The following is a 12102-nucleotide window of genomic DNA, read 5'->3' as shown; positions in this document are numbered from 1 at the left end:
GGTTACAGACACTCGCACACACTCACTTGGGACACCATCTCGGCAGCGGACACCTCGACGAAGCGACACCCGTACTGTTCTGCCAGCTTCCTGCCCTCAGCCTCCGGAACCTGCCAGAGTAGGGGTGGTTGTAAGGATAACTCTGCAAGACACTAAGTAGGATATGAGAAGATAAGGGTGTGCAAAAATAGTTTTCCAATTACAGCAATAGGTCAGAGTATTGCATCAGTGTGTGTGTGTGTGTGTGTGTGTAAACGATACACATAGGAACTTAAAGTTAAATATGATAATTTAGTTTTAAAAGACGGGACATTACGAGCTTGAGTCAAGACTGTCAAATACTAATGAGTAAACACACACACACACACACACGCATCCTCAGCACCGACAAGTCTCATCTTTGGCACACGTCCCGCTCTTGGCAGTGAAACCTCTCTTCCCTTCCCCCCTTTCTGTTCCTCCCTCTCTTTCTCCCTGCCTCCCTCCTTCCACTCCCTTTTCCCCCCTACTGGCAGGTCCCTATCGCATGTTTTCCTCAGGAGCGAGGCACCGTGACGCGGGTATTTCTAGGAGTGGACACAAAACACACCAGAAAGGAGGAAAGAATAACTGATTTTCTTGATAATTTAGTGGCTTGATGGAGATTAATGTTCTTGAAGCGGTGGTGGGTTAGTAGTAGTAGTAGTAGTAGTAGTAGTAGTACTAGTAGCAATTGCTGTTGTTGTTACATGACCTCCATAAAGTTAAAGTTAATTGTTCTTGTTCTTTCCTCCTCCAAGATGGCTCTATTCTGTTCTCTCAACTCTCACCTCGCATCCTTTCTTTCACTTTCCTTTTCCCTTATGCCTTTTCTTTTCCCTCACATTCTGAAACAAACCTTCCCCTCTCAGCACGCTCTCCACACCCACCCATCAGTCACAGTCACGACACATCTTAGCTTAGCAGGTGACGCTACTCTACTCATCATTGACTGCATAAAAACAAAACAAGGACAGCACTTTCGCAAGCATCCAAGGTATGATACCAAGGTTAATTTCGTGTGCTCCCGTGAAGAATCTACGTGTCGCGCATGAGTCGCCTTTCATCGGGCCGTGTCACGCGAGCTGAGGGAGACAGGGCGCTGCATAAAGTCCGACAGAGTGTGGAGGCCGTATTTATAACCAGTGACGTGCAGGGCTTGGAGATTAGCACAGCACCGCTCGCCCGTCCGCCCCGCTCATGCTCCGCCCGCCTCCAGGATTAGTTGTGTTTTTTCTTTATTTCTTCTAATTATTAGAGTATTAGAATTTGACGGTTTTTATGCAATACTGACCAAAAACACAACTAAAGGTTCCAATAAGTTTCTTAACTCCACCACCACCACCACCACCACTACCAACAACAACAACAACAACAACAACATCAACCAAAGGAGTAGCAGCAGCAGTAACAGCAGCATCATCAGCTATCACAATAACAATAACACTCAGTTGATGCTATGAGAAAAGAAAAGAAAAACGGGGAACCATGAAGAAGAAACTGAATTGAGTAGGAATGCAGATGAATAAGAAACCAACTGACTGACTGGCAAATGAATCCATCAACTGACAAATTAATTAACGAACCAACTAACTAATCAACCAACTTAAAAACAAAAAAAAAAAAAAACAAAAAAAAAAAAAAAAAAACAGACGCAAGATATGAATCCCTCTCAGCCTCAGCGCAAGCGGCCTCGTCCTCTCTGCCGTTCCTGCGCAGAAAGGATACGAGCGACAAAAATAAACAGATGAAAATAAACAAAGAACGTACTCGAGGAAGAGGCAGGTGGGAATGAAACAAATACTTGACTGCATTAACTGAATGTAGAGAGTGGGAGAAACAGAACACACACACACACACACACACACACACACACACACACACACACACACACACACACACATATACACACACACACATACCGGGATTCAAGGTAACGAACACACGTATAGATAATGAACGAACTGAAATGGAGAGAAAAGTTGTATCTACGTACCTAACTAAATGCGTGAGGGAACTTACAGAAAAAAAAAAAAAAAAACAAGAAAAGTCTCGCTGCTTCTTCATGAACTACAAATCTCTCTCTCTCTCTCTCTCTCTCTCTCTCTCTCTGCAGCCCGCTTAATTTTTAGTTTTTAGTTTTTCTTCTTTTAAGTTTGAAACATACGTTATTCTTATTACTTTTACGTTTCATTTTAGCATTACTGGTATTTTTTATGCAATTCTAGAAACCGGCGCCATATGATCTTCGTTTTTGCGGCGCCACCCGAGAAACTTTTTTTAAGCACTTCACTTCATTTCCTTCCCTCTTTCTCATTCCTCTCACCTCTCGTATATGCTCCAGGTCCTTCTTGTTGGCCATGATGAGGACAGGCGGGTTGGGCTGGTCTCCGCCGCACGCTGTTGTCACCGCCTCCACCGCACGCACACACACGCGAAACGACTCCAGGGACGTAATGCTGTACACCACCAGCCACGCCTCCGCCCACGCCACGGTCTCCCGCGGCACCACCACCTCGTCCTGCGGGAGACCAATAGTATTGTAAGGCATAATTTTTTACTAATTTTTTTATTTACTACTATCGATACACATAATAAGTCTACCATGTACTAATGTCACGCAACAGAATACATGCTTATGTCACAATGTAAGGAAATGGTGTGTTTTATCAGTATGCCAGCCAATAGTGTTGTAAGGCATAACTTTTAACTAGTAAGTGATCCATTGCCTAATCATGCATTAATACCCATAATAAAGCTACTCTGTGCAAATATCACGCAACAGAACGCGTACTTATGTTACACTCTAAGTATGTTTCACTCGTGGACTTACTAGTGGCGACGAGCGGCGGAAGTGAGATATACAGTAGGAATGTGTTTAGTCGCATGTGGCAGCTAACACTAACTGACCACCAATAACTGTACGAATAAAACACACCAGTGGCAATAGCGTGATAGTGTGACATAAGTGTTTCTATTGCGATACCAGCTAATAGTGTGACATACGTAAGGGTGCTGTTGGGTGAGATTTGTACAGGCCGGTCTAATGATGATGGGTAGTGGTGCGTAAATATGAGGTGGATCAATTATTATTAGTTTAAAGATGATGCAACTTACGTATGAGTAGTAAAAAAAATGTTTATAATAAGCACTTGATATTTAAAATACTTACTGGAAAGACACACACACACACACACACACACACACACACACACACACACACACACACACACACACACACACACACACACACACACACACACACGCGCGCGCGCGCGCGCCCGAAATAGAGAGAAATAGAGAAAACCTGCAATCATAGGTTTAATAAACTAACCGAAAAAGCATGAGAGAGAGAGAGAGAGAGAGAGAGAGAGAGAGAGAGAGAGAGAGAGAGAGAGAGAGAGAGAGAGAGAGAGAGAGAGAGAAACTCAAAAATAAAAAATAAAAAAAGTCTCAGGATTCCTTCATTAACTAGGGACTGCTCGTAAAAATAAACCCAATCACAAAAGCACAACAAAAATCAAGCTGAAATTCATGATAGCTTGAGGAGAGTGAAAGGGGCAACGAAAGATATAAATAAATAATGAGATGGATTATTGTAAACTCAATCTTTCTTTTATCTTTACAATTTTAACAAGAGTCAGCTGTAGTTGTTAGCCTTTTATTTATGTTTTTACTTAAGACGTTACTCATGGTATATTTGCGTTGTCATTTGTTTAGGATGCCCTTGGCTAGATAACCGTATGAATCTCTTAGTCTGTGCAGGCAACGATCAGAAGTCCACCAGCTTCAGCATTCACTTACAATACATTTTTCGTTGTTGTGTGTGTTTAAGAAGTGCTTGGCTAGATAACCGGTACAAGTAAATGTGTTAGTGTAAGCAGTCAGGTCACGAATCTATCAGACTGCATTCATTTCTACTGTGATTTGCGTCCTTTCTCATCCTTTATAATTTTCGTTGTCATGTGTGTTTAGGATGTGGTTGGCTTGGCAAGATAACCTGTATGTATGAACCTCTTAGTCTGTGCGGTCACGATCAGAAGTCGATTAAACTGCATTCGCTCCTATTGTACTTTAACTTTTTCTCATTATTTAAATTTTCGTTATCATGTGTGTGTTCAGGACTTGCTTGGCTGGATAAAAGGTCTGTGTGAATCTCTAAGTGTGTGCAGTCATGGTCAGAAGTTGATGAAACCATAGCATTCATTAACTTTACTGTGCTTAGTGTCGTTCCTCATTCTTTACATTTTCGTTGTCATGTGTTGACGACATGCTTGGCTTCACTAGATAACCGCTATGTGTGAATCTTTTAGAGTGTACAGCCATGGCCACAAGCTGAGCAAACTGCAGCATTCTTTCACGTCCACTGTGTTTGGTGTCCTTCCTCATTCTTGTCCTCTGATCTACTGACATTTGCCTTTATAAAAACATATCAACTTGCATGTTATTAGCAATTCATAGGACATAATAAAGGTTGAGGTCAAACGCTACAGTGGACGTGAGGCAGGTTACTCAACTTCTGACTAGTCTTGTGTGTGCATGTAAAGTTTTACTCAGAAAGTTATTTTCTATGGACCATAAGAAGGTACATGTGATTACCTGCATTATAAGCTTTTCACCCTTTTTTTTTTCCCCATGATAAGTATCTGGTTTTAATGATGTACAGTAGATATGGTCAATAAACTACCTATGTGTCTATATATCCATCTATCTTTCCATCTATATGTGCATTCGGGAACTGACCAAGTTGGATGACAAGTCGAGGATCTCCAGGGCGATTTTGGCTCCGTCGACAGGCATGGTGGCACGGTAGATCATGTCTAGAGGGAAGAGAAAAAAGCCTCACTTAGTTACGTTACGCCATCATCAGTCAGTGTGTGCGGCGGTCACGTAAAAAGATAACTGGAGAAAAGAAAGTAAGGCAGTAACGAATCCTAATTAGCAGGATATTCAAATCACAACACAACACAACACAACACACACACACACACACACACACACACACACACACACACACACACACACACACACACACACAGAAGTCATGTACGCCCCGTGGACACAGTCGCGGCTTCATTCCCACCAAAACAACGTAGCCTGTTCACTGAAGGTCAATTGACACCAGCTGCCGCGACCCAAGGCTGCTGGTGTCCTAAGGGATAATTGGGTATCTTGGGCATCACCAGGCAGCGCCCTTTGAACCCTAGCCCATCATTACAAGCTATTACCGCTACATGACCTCTATTTAACACTTTCACTGTCATTTGGCACACAACTCCTAAGTTACGTATTACACCTGAAAGTTGCATTCAGCAGTCACCTCTAAGAATTTTTACAGGCTATATATTGGAAAAAAAAAAGAATACTTGTAATCCCCTTTCTTTCTTGTAGGTGATTGTAAAAAAAATGTACTTTGCTTTTAGTGTTGCGAACTGTCGTGCATCGCAGTGAAAGGACTAATGCACGACAATACTTCTCCCTCATTTCATGTGGGTAACACCGGGTCCTCATACACCATACTGGCTGGATACTGAAAAAAACTATTCTTCTCTGATCCCTCCTCTCTCTTTCAGGTATTAGTAAAGGCATTTAGTGCTGTGAACTATTGCATATCGCAGTGAAAAGACTAGTGCATAATAAAACGAGTACTTCCCATTCATTTTATATGTGTATCCCTTTATTCTCTTTGTATTTTCTTTGTATATAATTTATGTTATCACGTAGCAAGGGGTGAGAGAGAATCCATGATTATTTCTCGGTATAGCAAGTGTGACAAACTCAAGACGTCACAACAGATACGGAAGAGATTATCATAAAGGAACAGTGACTTGCACAGAAATATAAATGGTTAAGCCCTAGCCATTCTTTATACTTTGAGTAGAGAAAAAGAAGTCGCTGTTACGTTTGCTCTCCTGACTGATGTTGTGAAGGAAGGCTCCTCTGTCAATGTTTTTTTTTTTGTCACTGAGCGTGGCAAAGGATACGGGAGAGAGAGAGAGAGAGAGAGAGAGAGAGAGAGAGAGAGAGAGAGAGAGAGAGAGAGAGAGAGAGAGAGAGAGAGAGAGAGAGAGAGAGAGAGAGAGAGAGAGAGAGAGAGAACTGCGTAATGGAGAGGAAGAGGAGTGAGCGAAAGGAGGAAGAGAAAAGATAAGCAAAATAATGAAATAAAATTCCGTCAGGTGCGATTAACAGGGTGCAGGTAAACACTTCTCCGGTAATGGTGGTGCTGGTGGTGGTAGTGATGGTGGAGAAAAGTGAGTATGAGGAGGAGCAGGAGAAGAAAGATGATGATAATGATGATGATGATGAGAAAGAGGAGGAGGAGGAGGAGGAGAAGGTCATACTGTGTGTGTGTGTGTGTGTGTGTGTGTTCGTCTCTCTCTCTCTCTCTCTCTCTCTCTCTCTCTCTCTCTCTCTCTCTCTCTCTCTCTCTCTCTCTCTCTCTCTCTCTCTCTCTCTCTCTCTCTCTCTCTCTCTCTCTCTCTCTCTCTCTCTCTCTCTCTCTCTCTCTCTCTCTCTCTCTCTCTCTCTCTCTCTCTCTCTCTCTCTCTCTCTCTCTCTCTCTCTCTCTCTCTCTCTCTCTTTCTCCAGAAAAAAAGAAACATGCACAAAAATCCAAGCAGAGAGAGAGAGAGAGAGAGAGAGAGAGAGAGAATCCGGTCGACTTCTCGCTCCTCGGCCAAAAACAACAACAACAACAACAAAACGTAGTTAAAAGTTAGTAATTTAGCGAGGTGTCTTTATTTTCCTCCTTCTTTGTGGCATTTCATATCATAATGAAATATATATATATGAAACAATAAACAGGACACACGTTATTATAGGGATTCACTACGCTGCAAACCTTACTTTTATAAAGAACACCTCTGTTAATTTCTCAGACTAATGAGAGTTGAATGGCACGTAGTAGATATTATAGATATTAATTCCCCTTCATGCTTTCGGAATAATGCAGTTTTCCTTCGTGCTATACAGCTTATTGTTTTGCACAGGTCATTGTACCCCACTGGAAGTCTTCCGTGTCTATTGTGGCGCCTCGCAGGGGTTATTACTCACTCCTTGGTGTGTAATGACATCTAACATAGAAAGTAAGACTGCAAAGGGAGATGGCCTTCTCTCTCACTCCCTGATACGTTATAACAGAAGCACATGGCAGGTAAGGAGACTACGGAGAGACAGACGACCTACGCAAGGCAGCTTCAAAGAGCCACACAAGGCAGTTCTTTATGACGGTGAAGAAGCAAGTGGTTGTCTTACTGCTTCCTTCTACAACGCCCAAGGACCTTCGCTGCCTTGCCAGGTAAGTGTTTCGCAAGACACTGTAAGAAGATGCTACACTCCCCTCTCAGTAATAATCTATCTGTGGACTTCGTAAGGGTATTATTAACAAAATAACGATGACGACGATGGAAAATATACACTAACACAGCCACTACTGCCATCACCAACACCATCACCACCACCAACAACAACAATAACACAACAACAACAACAACAACTACTACTACTACTACTTTACTACAAAACTACTACCACTGCTACTACTTCGACTACTACTACTACTACTACTACTACTATTACTACTACTACTACTACTACTAATTATTTTACACTACCATCACTACAATCACTACCACCGACGGCGACGACACTAACAACAACAACAACAACATCAGCAACTCCTCCTCCTCCTCCTCCTTCTCTTTATCACATTAACTTTCAAACATCGTAATAATTATGACTGACTCTCTCTCTCTCTCTCTCTCTCTCTCTCTCTCTCTCTCTCTCTCTCTCTCTCTCTCTCTCTCTACCCCGATGATTGAGTTATCCCGGACCACCGGAAGGTGTTGACGCGTGACCTTCCTCTATCAGCCCTCGTGTTACTGCCACAAAGCTTCCGGCACATGTTCCGGACTGCGCCTTTGCTTCGCCGTCCGCACGTGTTGGGTCATGTTCGTAGAAGAGTGCACGTTACTCACGCCTGCCGAGTGCTGACCCTGGGAGCCGAGCCTATTCTCTAGCGTGACTGTGTCTTATCTGTATCATATTTAACACTATACTATTGGAAAATAATTTGTTTTTTCAATAGTGTTTTCATGTTCCGCACGTGTTGAGTCATGTGGAAAATGTCTCGTCATTGCTCCAGCCTGTTGACCCTGGGAGCCGATTCTTAAACATGCCTGCGTCTTATCTGCGGTGTATAGTCTGTAGTACATTCAGCACCACTGGAAATTATTAGGGTTTTTCAATAGCGTTTTTCATGTCCCACACGTGCTGAGCCGTGTGAAAGAGGCGCCTTATTATTGCTCCCGCCAGCTGATCCAAGGAGCTGATTCTCAAACGTGTCGGTGTCTCATCTGTAGTTTGTACTCTAACACCTCTGCTGGAGTATATCAGAACTTTTCAATAGCGTTTTCATGTCCCCCAGGTGTTGAATCATGTGGAACAAGTGCATCGTTACTTCCACATGGTGACCGTGAGAACCTATCTCCAAACGTGTCAGTGTTTTATCTGTAGCTTGTACCACATTTAACGCCTTCACTGGGATTTATTAGAGTTTTCAATAGAGTTTTTATGTCCCACACGTGCTGAATCATGTGGAAACCTTGTCATTGCTCCCGCCTGCTGACCCTGAAACCTTATTCTCAAACGTGTCTGCGTCTTATTTGTACCACGTTTAACACCTCCACTAGAAGTTATTAGGGTTTTCAATAGCGCCTTCACGTCCCGCATGTATTGAGTCATGAGGAGGAAGTGCCTCGTTACTTCCACATGCTGACCCTGGGAGCCTATTGTCAAACGTGCCTGTGTTTCATCGATGGTCTGCACTCAAGTCTAACGCCTCCATCGGAAGTTTTCATGTCCCGCACGTGTTGAGTCGTGTGAAAAAAAAAAAAGTGCCTCGTTACTCTCGCCTGCTGACCCTGGAGCCTTATCCTCAAAGGTGTCTGCGTCTTATTAGTACCACGTCTAACACGTACACTGGAAGTTATTCGAATTTTTCAATAGCGTTTTTATTATATGGGTAATCAAATTGGAACTCTCTCTCTCTCTCTCTCTCTCTCTCTCTCTACCCTGAAAGAGTACGAAGCAGCAACGACACAGCGAGAGGAGCACCGAGATGAGCCTCATAACCATATAGAATTACGCTTCGCCAAAAGCACAGGACTCTCCCTGACCCAGTACAGTCGTGGTCAGAAGTCGAGCACAGCCGGCCTCACCTCCCTCACTTTCACTGAGTTCTGCGTGCTCCTTCAACCCCAGTTCCTCTGATCTGCTTAGAATCTATCACTTCGCAGGTTCTATAGAGAGAGTGTCAGGAAACTCCTCATCCTCCTCTGCCTCCTTCCACTTTGCTATCCTATTTCTTCCACTAGTAGTTAATGTTGGATAGTTATACAAACAACCTATTAAGGACTCAATGTCTCTTGCTGTTCTGTATTTCTTTGTCTTCCTTTCTATTCTCCATTCTCCTCCTTTAGGCTGGAGAGAAGGGGGTGTGGGGAGCAGCCTTCCACTATGCTGTCCTTTTCCCAATGCTGGTGATCAGTGTAGAGTAGTTAAGTAAAGCAGCCTGGCAAGGAATTGTGGGTCTGATGCTCCTCGTATTCCTGTGTGATTCTCTGTAATCCTTTGTAATCCTTCACCACCCCTCTTCCTCCCAGTCTTCCACCTCTACCTCCACCACTATCACCTCCTCCTCCTACCGTGCACCCATCGAGGCAGTCGTCACCTATGCCCCGAAGACGAGTGATGCTATTTGTTGATAGTTATTTCCGTCCGACACCTGCGGCTCCTATTTCTGGTGAGAGGGAGGAATTCATGAAGCCTCTCACAGCTGAATTAAATAGTTTATGTCCATCTCTCACCTCTCCCTCTCCTCTCCCTCCATGAGTGTATATATACGAGTCTCCCTCCGCCACGCACGTTGGAATGTGACAGCTTCTTAATTCATGTCTTTTTTTAACACCCATGTGTGTGAAATATAGATACATACTTCTGATTTCTTTACACCAATGACGCTCTGGACTTTATATTACTCCGTTACCTGGATGCCTGTACTTCACACTCTGTTCTTCGCTGCCTGTATTAATTTTTGCCTTCTTCACATTCTGTTCTACGCTGCCTGCACTTATTGTCGCCTTCACACTATGGTCTTCGCCTCATTTTTCCGTTTCTCGAGTTGTCAGGGGTTGGTTGTGTAAGTCTTCTTCCGTTGTTCCTCTTTCACTTTTGTTATTTTGTTTTGTTTTCTGTAGCTACGCCGCAGTTCTATCTCTCTCTGTTTCATTCTTTGTAGATTTAAACTTTGAGAATAAGAGCAAATAATATAAATCATAATTAGAAAGGATATGCATCTTTTAAATAACAAATCATAACTAGAAAGAATAAACGTCTTTTGAAATAATGCACGTACAAAGTGACACTGGTTTAGAATACCACTGATCCCAAGAGTGGAAGATTAATGAGAAGAAACGAGTGTGTGGGAGAGCTTACAGTGTACAACTTGTAACTGATAATAACAATAATACGACAGCCACTCTTGTACCCAGTAAGCTAAAGGAGGAACAGGAGAGGAGGAGTGAAGCGGCTGATAGGCATTATGAGCGAGATGGTAATGGGGAGAAGGAGGCGCGAAGGCAACTGAGGTAAAAATAGGACAGAGTTAGGTTGTTAACACACTGACAGATGATGATGGGAGCTGTTACTAGACTCAGGTGGTAGGAAAGAGAGCTTGCTTGCATAATCTGATCCAGTTGATGCCTTGAGTCTATCTACGCAAAAAAAGGGAATGAAGAAGAATGTTTTAGATGTGTATGGAAGAACTAAAGCGTGAAGGAAATGTTCATGTACGCGTGTATGAAAGAAAAAAAAAGAGTAAGAATATTCAGGTAAGGAGAAAAATGATAATAAAGATAATAAACTTAAATTGGATGAAAAGTTATTTCGGGTAAAGCAGAAAAAAGATGGACGATGCAAAAAAAATATTCTCTAAAACACGCATTCCTAAAAAAAAAAAAAATCACAATCTTTCCTCCTTCATTCAGTTTCCCTCTGTGGTCTCTCTTCTCCCTTCACCACTTTCTCTATCCTCATATTCCTCACCCTGCCCATTACACGCCCATATCCTCATCCTCTCCCTTCACCGCAGCCCCTATATTTTCATCCTTATACTCTTTCCCACCACATTCTCTCTTCCATCATTATCTTCGCCCCTCTCTCTCCTATGTCTCCTTCACTTCTCCTGTCCCAACCAAATCTTCTCCACCCGCATCTTGATCACAGTTTCTCCATCTCCATCTTCAAGAAGCGGTCACGAGGCAGGGCGGCTCAAAACGTGACGTCACAGCTAACACAATATGGTATTTTGCATAATTGTCCTCCGTCCCTTCCTTGAGCAGTGCCTGGTGCCTCCTTGCACTGCCTCCCTCACTCCCTCCCTCCTTATTGCGGGGAGGCAAAGTGCGTATTATCCCTCGTCTCTGGCAGGCTACTTCCCTATGCGTCACCTTGTTATTTCTCATAACTCACGTTGCAAGCTGCTGCTGATTCACTTGCTGTTCCTCATGACATAAATCCATCAGCCGGCAAACGTCACTCAGCACACTCGTCACACTGTATATGTTTCCGTAGACGTGACTGTCGCAGGTACACTCTCGCCTACACCTGTGGCTGACACGCGAGAGGCTTCTTACTAATTCTCCACCTCGCCAATCAGGCACGAGTCCAGCCATGCCCTCCCAACCCAGCAGCCCAGCGCCTGCCTCAGAACATCACCTCATTTGGATCTAAGCAACAGGGAGTCACGGAGTCGTGACTGAACACATGAGTAACTGATTACACACCACCTTCCATCTTCTTCATCTGACTTGGAGAGGGAAGGTTTTCTCCATGTGTTGCAATACCTATTCTCTATGCATCTGTAATTTGAATACTGCTCCTTTTATATTATATCTCAGTTCACCTTATTTTAACGATTTTGTTTATGTAAGAGGGGAATGGGAGTCTGGCCCAGGGCAACAAAAAGGTTAGGAGAAAAGGTACCAGTACCCAAAAAAACAAATCAAAACATATTGATCACTT

General features: G+C 43.2%; 1 protein-coding gene across 8 annotated transcripts in view; it reads right to left on the bottom strand.

Moving 5' to 3' along the window:
* Window positions 1-12102, bottom strand: part of LOC135114253 (ras-related and estrogen-regulated growth inhibitor-like protein) — a 56890-nt gene that overhangs the window by 2602 nt on the left and 42186 nt on the right. For all 8 annotated transcript variants that reach the window (XM_064030083.1, XM_064030085.1, XM_064030086.1 and 5 more), the window contains 3 exons: window positions 4762-4838; window positions 2345-2539; window positions 27-110 (listed from right to left, as the gene is read on the bottom strand). In XM_064030083.1, the coding sequence (XP_063886153.1) occupies window positions 27-110; window positions 2345-2539; window positions 4762-4838 (356 nt within the window). The remainder of the gene's footprint in view (window positions 1-26; window positions 111-2344; window positions 2540-4761; window positions 4839-12102) is intronic.

This window comes from Scylla paramamosain, chromosome 27, assembly GCF_035594125.1.
Source record: "Scylla paramamosain isolate STU-SP2022 chromosome 27, ASM3559412v1, whole genome shotgun sequence".
NCBI classification, from domain to species: domain Eukaryota; kingdom Metazoa; phylum Arthropoda; class Malacostraca; order Decapoda; family Portunidae; genus Scylla; species Scylla paramamosain.
This window is presented reverse-complemented; position numbering and strand designations above follow the sequence as displayed.